Below are 8,733 nucleotides of genomic sequence, written 5' to 3'. Positions count from 1 at the left end.
TACCTACGGAAGTTGATTCATCAGCCTTCCCATGGATAATTTGGTATATTTGGAAATCAAGGAACGAAAAGATCTTTGAAAACATAGATACAGACCCATTAGAAGTATTACGATTAGCGGAAAAAGAGGCACAATTGTGGCAGTCCGCTCAAATTGAGCTCCATAATGAAAATCATGGTTCTGTGCACTTGGTAAATCGAATTCGAGTGAAGGATGTTTCACTTGAGACGGAGTATTCGGGATACCGTTGTTTTGTAGATGGATCATGGAAAGAAAGTGATAAGTTCTCCGGTACAGGTTGGTTCTGTACATCGTCAAATGGATAGCCTCCAACCATGGGAGCTGCGAACCTCCGTAGAAGTCTATCTCCACTACATACCGAAGTCGAAGCCCTTCTCTGGGCGATGAAGTGTATGATTGGTGCAGATAATCAAGAGGTAGCGTTCTTTACAGACTGTTCAGACCTGGTGAAGATGGTGTCTTCTCCAACCGAATGGCCAGCGTTTTCAGTGTATTTGGAGGAATTTCAGAGCGACAAGGAGGAGTTTTCATCTTTTTCTTTATCTTTAATTTCTCGTAAGGCTAATGTTAAGGCGGATAATCTGGCACGAAAAGTTCGTACAAAACCGCTTCATATCACTTATGTAAACAACATTCCACATGAATGACTCTAATTAATTTCGGATGAGAAAATAAAAAAAAAAAAAAAAAAAAAAAAACCTTGACCCAGGCCCAACACTACCTAATATCAATATATTATTGGCCAGTCTTCTTGCCTAATCGTAACTTCTCTCACCAACCCAAAACCACACGCGCTCATTTATCACGTCTTAAACACGCACTCACACGTGAGTTGTGAGTTCGCTTATGTTCCGCGAGTAATACCCACACGCCTCTCTTCTCTTACATCACTTATAATCATTATCTTCCTTACCTTTTTAAAATAATATTTTATTCTTATTTTGTCCTTATTAAATTATGAAAAAATATATTATTATCGTTATTAGATTACTAGATTTTAACCCGCAGTACACAGCGAGATGATTTAATTTTAAAGTTAGTATAAAAATATTTTGTAAATTGTATCTCCTTATAACATATTTATATATATTATAGTTTACAATTGTTATTAAATAACGGTATACCACGAGTCCAAGAGACAATTATTAATAAACTGAGAATTTAACCCGTATTAAAGCGGTATATAAATATTGATTCAAATTCGTTCGCCATATAAATCCTTTCCGAAATATAACTCGTTCCGTAATTTTTTAACCCGTCCCGTGATTTGTTTTTATTTTAAAATTTAATGATTATTTATTATATATAAAAGTTTACAAATCATACCATTCTCGAAAACATTTATATTTTAATAAACTGAAGATTTAATATGTATTAAAGCGGCATGTTAATGATATTTAAAATTTTATAAATACTGTTATTAAGTAACATTATACCACCGGGCAATTTTTGGTTTTATACAATCTTTTCTCAATGAGACTGATTTAATATGTCTAATATTGGTGGTATTAAAAAAAATAAGGATTTAATCCGTATTGAAGCGCGGATTAAAGATATTTTAATCTTTTTATTATTGTTGATTCAAAAACTCATCCCGCCAAACCCGTTCGGCCAAAAAGACTCATTTATTTTATTAATGTTGATCTTATTTATGTTATGATTCTGAATAATTGTCTATTTTAATCGATGTAGAACGTTGAACACACATTTTCGTCAATTAGATAATATATGTCCATTTTTAAAATTTCGAATCACAGTATATGTAGAAAAAAAATTGATTTTTTTTTTTTACTTTATGTATTATATGATGATTCAAAACAGTTAAAAACAAATTAAACAAAGATGATAGGAGAATCATAATTCTAAATCTTAAACAAATCTTTTAAATATCTAAATTATTAAATATAGAATATCCGGTATATGAGTTGAGTTAAATATAACCCGACCCAACAAATTTTTTGTGAAGGATTTTTAAAAATGGGTCGAATATCCGATTAACCCAGAAGCATTTTTACCCACTCGTCACCAAAGTGTTGCAAAAATACTAGTATAGATTTTTTTCACGTCTTTACGTCTCATAAATATCTAATAAATTATTTAAATCATAATTTCTAGAAAAAAAATATATTTTATCCTTACTTTGTCGTTATTAAATTATTTGCTTTCTTGGTATTCTTCTTTTGTTTTTCTCTTTTCTGACGTCTCTTCATCTCTATAAATATTGTAATGCATGATTTTTCTTATTATCAATTTGGAGGAAAAAAGTGAGAGACTTATCACTTTTTTTTTCTTTTTTTAAAAAAATTATTACTTCTTATTTGGCACGAGCAACGTCAATATCTCTATGAAAAGAATATTTATTTTCTTGATTCAACAAAATCAATATCAGTTTTTCTCGGGATCCGAACTCAATATTTTTTCTCTTCTCTCTTCTCTCTCTTTCCCGTGATTGCTGTGTTAATAATTTTTTTATTTTTGTGTACGTTTTTAAAACACTAAAGAGAGGTTTTGAGGAATGGCGGCGAAGAAGATGTTTGGAGCGGCGGATGCGAGTATTTTGGTGACGGGTCTTAGTCGGAGTTTTGATGATGGTGTGACTCGTGGTTATTAATGAAGAGTGACTCAGCTTAAGAAACTTTTGATTATTTGTGATAATTATGAGCTTGAGATCGTCGCGGCTCTTCGCGATGATCTTGGGAAGCCTGAGCTTGAATCTTCTGTTTATGAGGTTAGGATTCTTTTTCTCTTTATCTCTCGCTTTCCTCAGATTGTGTTTTTTCGAGTTTTTAGAGAATTGATCGTGATTGGTCAATTTTTAGTTTGAATCTTTGAATTTTGATTGAAGATTCAATTTATTGTTATGGTTTAATCTGTAAGGTGGCATTGTGGTATTAGATGAAAAATAGTCCTAAATAAGTTCGATTTTAGGGTGTGAAATTTTGCGTGAGGGTTAGTTATTTGGTTATTCGTAGTAAGTTTGTGGGAAACCCTTTAGATATGTTAACCATGGGATAAGACTTGTTGTTAGGTAGATGTAGTTCGTAGTTAACTACGAAAAAACATAAGATATTTTGACGACTGGATTAGTTGGAAATTCGTTGGAATAAGAGTTTTATAAGAAATTTCTGACCAACAAAAGTAATCAAGAAAAGTTGGTCGGAAATTTCTGAACGTTAAGCGGTTCAGGTGTTTTGTTAATGGTGATTCGTTGGACTTTGGAAAACTTTTACTAAATTATTGCTTTCACAGAGACTTCTATAGTTAGTTAGATAACCCCCAAAAAATATTTAGCTAGAATGTTCTATATGTGATGGGTGTGCGGAACATTATTTACTAAAAACATGATCACTTCTGTGATTAGTAGGAGTTTTAGCGAAATCCGGATATTTGATGTTAAATCTATGATTAAAACCCCAATTATTGGTATGGTTATGAGTCAGAATCAGATTTCGCAAGTAATATTTGCGGCTGACGTAATTTGCTTAGTGATATTTCTTTAATTAGTGACTCTTAAACGCATTAGCCAAACCTCTATAATTGGATTAACATATCCCCCTACTTGGTCGGTCTCATTATTGTCTATGACCATAGTTGCAACGTCGATGATGTTATGTGTCGACACGTGTACAACACAACTTCAATGTAACTTTTTTGATAAGTTAAGAGTAGTATCTATCAACTTAGAATGCAGGTAATTTTATGTTATGTAGGAACCAATACTATAAAAATATTGGTCCTATATTGAAAGCAAATCCTCATTTAATTTTCTTCTGCTACTGTTAAACTACCATATAACATTAAATTTTACAGTTTGCTTACTAAAGAGTAAAGTTTGCTTAGTTTTTGTTCCTAACCATTTCTTTGGCTTGTTTTAAGTGGTTTTGTCTTTAATCATTAGTATTAGATTAGTTTAATTTTGATTATGATGGTTGATTAATTATGTAGGTATCTTTACTGAGAAACTCTATCAAGTTAGCTCTTAAGCAGCTAAAGAACTGGATGGCGCCGGAGAAGGTGTGTGCTTTGAAAAGAGTTTGTTGTTGTTATATATGTTAAGTTGCTAATCGTTGTTCTGTTTTTCGGTTCAGGCCAAAACTTCTCTAACAACGTTTCCTGCATCGGCCGAGATTGTGTCTGAGCCTCTTGGTGTTGTGTTAGTTATCTCGGCTTGGAACTATCCCTTCCGTATGTTCCTAATTGATTGAATTTTCACTTTATGTTATGATACATTGTGTATGAAGTGTGACACTTTTTTTTGTTTCTTTGCAAGTGTTGTCTATTGATCATGTTATTGGTGCAATTTCTGCTGGGAATGCTGTTGTCTTGAAGCCATCGGAATTGGCTCCAGCTTCGTCTGCTCTGCTTGCGAAGTTACTGGAACAGTATCTTGATTCTTCTGTGGTGCGAGTTGTCGAAGGAGCTGTTACTGAAACAACTGCTCTGCTGGAGCAGAAGTGGGACAAGATATTCTACACAGGTTCTTATTAACTTGACTTTATGTGTTTCCTTTCAAATGTTTTATACATGAGGATTAACATGTGATATTTCCTGCTATTTTTTTGGTTAGGTAGTTCAAAAATTGGGCGTGTCATAATGGCGGCAGCTGCGAAGCGTCTTACACCGGTTGTTCTGGAGCTTGGAGGAAAATCGCCTGTTGTTGTAGACTCGGATACCGATTTGAAAGTACTGAATAGTGAATACTTCATCCAGAGTCATCCAATGTGTTTTGTTTGTACTGTGGTTGATGTAATTTGCTCCTTTTGTCTTTTGAAGGTTACTGTGAGGCGGATAATCGCAGGCAAATGGGGTTGCAACAACGGACAGGCGTGCATTTCGCCAGACTATATCTTGACGACAAAAGAATATGCTCCAAAAGTGGTAAGGTTAAGAACTTAAGATCAGAATCTTGATGCATTTTTGTATATAAACTTCTCTTTTCTCTTTTGAAGATTGATGCCATGAAGAAAGAATTGGAGACGTTTTATGGGAAGAACCCTATGGAGTCGAAAGATATGTCACGTATCGTAAACTCGACTCACTTTGATCGCTTGTCTAAGCTGTTAGATGAGAAGGAAGTTTCTGACAAAATCGTCTACGGTGGTGAAAAGGACAGAGAAAATCTGTGAGTTTCTTCTCTTTATATTATCATCATCACCTTTTTCACTTATGCTAATCCTTTGTCTCCATTTTTCAGGAAAATTGCTCCAACAATCTTGCTCGACGTACCATTAGATTCTCTGATCATGAGTGAAGAAAATATTTGGCCCTCTCCTTCCAATTCTCACGGTAGGAACAATTTTCCATTCTATATAAGCTCTACTTCATCTCTTGAAGGCAAATTTGATGATCTATTTTTGTTCTTCACAGCTCAACAACTTGGAAGAGAGTTTTGATATGATTCGCTCTCGACCTAAGCCACTTGCTGCATACTTGTTTACTCATAACAAGAAGCTGAAAGAGAGATTTGCAACGACAGTCTCCGCTGGAGGCATAGTGGTGAACGACATAGCTGTTCATGTAAAGAAAACACTAGACTTATCTGATCAATACAAGCTAAATACATACCAAAAATAGCATTTTATACTAAAGCTCTATTATTTTGCAGCTTGCACTTCACACATTGCCATTCGGAGGAGTTGGCGAAAGTGGAATGGGTGCTTACCATGGTAAATTCTCATTTGATGCTTTTAGTCACAAGAAGGCTGTTCTCTACAGAAGCCTTTTCGGTGATTCAGCAGTCAGGTATCCGCCTTACTCGAGAGGAAAGCTTAGATTGTTAAAAGCCCTTGTCGATAGCAATATATTCGATATATTCAAAGCTCTTCTCGGTTTATCTTAAACGGTAAAAGGCCGGGGACATTTCCTCCTGTATCTTATTTTCTTGGTTTTTCAAATATGAACCTATTGGTTTTCAAATATATATGTTTTGGTTTTGTGGGGATGAATATTGGAGTCGATAAATAAAAGTTTTCGGTTGATTATGGAAACCGGTTTCTTCATTTCAACTTGGTTGTTTACAAACAAAGATGATACAGAGTAAAAATCTCTTTGGATTTTTATCTAAACCATGTTGTAAAAGCTCCCCTATAAAGGGAAAGAAAGTCTTAAGCAAACAAATCAAGAAGAGACTTGAAGAATGCTATGAATCTCTGCCCTTTGTTCATCTGTAAGATGTTGCGGGAACTTAGTCCGAAACCGAACTCTCAAATCTCCTCTCTTCCCTTTCTCCTTTAGATTTGGCATTCCTTTGCCTTGAACCACTGTAACATATCCAGGGTGAATAACATCTTCTATCCTCAAACTCATATTGTCACCATCAAGTAAAGCAACAGAGAGCTCGCATCCCGTTAAAGCTTCGAGTAGAGAGACTTCCACCGCCATTTCGAGGTCATCTCCTTCTCTTTTGAACACCTCATGCTCTTTCTCAACAATCACGAATGTCAAATCAGCCGGTACACTCCCCATTGCTTCGTTTCCTTTGCCTTCAAATGTTACTTTCGTCCCTCCTTTCCATCCCGGTTTCACTTTTATTTCCACCGTCTCTTCCTCCTCGCACATTTGCCTATAAACCACAAAAACTCGGTTAGTTAGTCTTCTTTTCGCGAAACTCCGTTGCCAAGGTAGGTATTTTGTAAAGAAAGAAAACAAACCCTGAGCTAGTAATAACATCTCTTGTGATCTTGATCTTCTTGGTACATCCGTTACATAGCTCCTCGAGCGTACAGCGTAGTTTCTTCTCTGTTGGAGACGGTTTAGCCACTTTGGCCGATGAACTCGAATACAAAATCGGGTTGGCAAAGCTTCTTGGAACCGTGGTTGTCGATCTCATAAGTGTCGGCATAAATCCACCGGATTCCGTCATCCTATTGCTGCTGCTTTTGCTCCTCCCTATAAACGATAAACTCCGGAATGTCGGATTCGTCGTGGCCCCGGTGGCTGTGGCTGTGTTCTGGCTACAACTTCTTGAAAGAGATTTCTTGCTCCCCACGAAATTGGTATTGGTGTTGTCAAATCTATAACTACGAACCTTACAAAGACTGACACCTTCCACATTATTATTACCCGTCCCTTTTGTTTCCTAGAAAAAAATATTTACCAAATTCAACAAAAATCATTCAAAACAAATTATTGACAACATCGAAAACTAACCCGAAAATCGAAGGCGTTTGGTTTATTCCGTTTAGGTTCTTCATCAAAACGTTTGGTTTCGTGTTTAGCCTTATGATGATGTTTAGGTTTGTCACGAGGAAAAACCCTTGAGATTGATCGGCAAAGTTTGAAGATATCACGGAGGAGGAAGCTTCTTTTCTTCGCCGACGGCTGAGCCATCCCTTGTGTTGCCATTCACGGCGGAGATAGAGAAAGAGAAAGAGAGAGAGAGAGAGAGAGAGAGAGAGAGAGAGAGAGATACGTTTTTGGGAGATGAATGAGAATTGAAACGTTTTCTGTTTCGTAACTTCCTTTTTTAGACCAAATCTTTTGCCATTGACGGAAACAGATAGGATCGGAGCACAGATCTAAGAATCAAGATAAGAAACGCTCTCATCTAATTATTAGAAGTTGATTCGTTTTTAATTTTTTGGGGACATTTATTTCATCTCAATCATATAACTTGTCGCTGTCGTCATAATATATCCTAGTATATATTCACGTATGACATAATATTACTAATGTCCAAAATATTAGGAGTTGACCTTTTTGAAAATGTAGATATAATTCTTTAAATGGAAAATTAAGATCGGTTTGCTTAATTAATATGGAAGATTAATTTAAATATTCCATTTCTATTCATTGAATAAAACTGTCAAGTCATTTTTATGGAAATATTATTTTGGTGCTGGCTTGATAGGATTTACGCGTTCAAGAAGATCTTGCTAATAGCTAAAATATAAAATTATAACTATTTAAATCATAGGTTGATGATTAATTTAGATTAAGCTTTCGATGATCTTTTGCATTTACTTAATTTTTAGTTTCCACGTTTTTTTTTTTCTTGGGATTAAAAAATATACCCCCTCTGTTTCAATACATTTGTAATTTAAGGGATTTGTTTTTCTTGTAAAATAAGTGTTGTTTTTATTTTTCTATGCAAAAGTTTAATGGATTTAATAGTTTTTGACCAATTATATTTTACTGCATATTTTTTTATTGGTTGAATTACTTGTAGTTAATGATGTTTTTATAAAAAAGAGATAAATTAAATGAGATTTTTGTACTTTCTTAATTTATATGAAAAACTTTTAAACTACAAATAAAATGAAACAAAGGGAGTACTTGGTTTCATTTATTCATTAGGTATCATTTAAAGGGGGTTGTTGACCAAAGTGTGACAAATAACGATTGAACTTGAGGTAAAACAGTTGGTTAAGGTGTGGTTCAGATTTAGAATCAATTTGTCTGGCTAAGTTCAATTATTATTGGTTAACAATTGGTTTTGAGTCCGGTTTAATTATAAAAGTCGTTGATAAAAAAAATATATAAAAGTCAACCAAAGTTGTTAAGTTTTTTTTTTTTTTTTATCGTGATTAATTTCAAAACTCAATGATTAACTATTTCATATTATTATTATTGTTTCAAAGTTATTAAAAATGTTTAATTTAAAAAAACAATTGACAAATAATAAAGCAATGATGGCTTTTTAATATATGTGAAAACTTTAGAATATCAAAATTTTTTTTTTTTGGTAAACAACATCAGTCTTTCATGAACAGA

General features: G+C 34.2%; 2 protein-coding genes across 2 annotated transcripts; one reads left to right on the top strand and one right to left on the bottom strand.

Moving 5' to 3' along the window:
- Positions 1–2,319: 2,319 nt before the first annotated feature.
- On the top strand, positions 2,320–6,020 carry LOC9327349 (aldehyde dehydrogenase family 3 member H1). Its single transcript, XM_021014466.1, is given in 11 exon segments — positions 2,320–2,749; positions 3,967–4,035; positions 4,110–4,206; positions 4,292–4,498; positions 4,589–4,704; positions 4,795–4,899; positions 4,971–5,143; positions 5,216–5,276; positions 5,278–5,307; positions 5,389–5,538; positions 5,627–6,020. Coding segments are annotated over 11 exon segments (1,455 nt in total). The 5' UTR covers positions 2,320–2,536; the 3' UTR covers positions 5,861–6,020.
- LOC9330043 (dnaJ homolog subfamily B member 4) lies at positions 5,982–7,587 on the bottom strand. The gene is made up of 3 exons (XM_021014467.1): positions 7,171–7,587; positions 6,672–7,099; positions 5,982–6,583 (listed from the first exon to the last, which is right to left on the bottom strand). Exons 1-3 carry the CDS (start codon positions 7,363–7,365, stop codon positions 6,139–6,141), a joined length of 1,068 nt encoding a protein of 355 aa, XP_020870126.1. The 5' UTR covers positions 7,366–7,587; the 3' UTR covers positions 5,982–6,138.
- Between the last annotated feature and the right edge of the window lie 1,146 nt (positions 7,588–8,733).

Source organism: Arabidopsis lyrata, assembly GCF_000004255.2.
Source record: "Arabidopsis lyrata subsp. lyrata unplaced genomic scaffold ARALYscaffold_1, whole genome shotgun sequence".
NCBI lineage: Eukaryota > Viridiplantae > Streptophyta > Magnoliopsida > Brassicales > Brassicaceae > Arabidopsis > Arabidopsis lyrata.
This window is presented reverse-complemented; position numbering and strand designations above follow the sequence as displayed.

Coding starts and splice junctions, on each gene's coding strand:
- LOC9330043 (XM_021014467.1), bottom strand. CDS start 7,365: ATGGCAACACAAGGGATGGCTCAGCCGTCGGCGAAGAAAAGAAGCTTC. Junction 7,100..7,170: donor CAAACGCCTTCGATTTTCGG/GTTAGTTTTCGA, acceptor ATTTTTTTCTAG/GAAACAAAAGGGACGGGTAA. Junction 6,584..6,671: donor GATGTTATTACTAGCTCAGG/GTTTGTTTTCTT, acceptor TGTGGTTTATAG/GCAAATGTGCGAGGAGGAAG.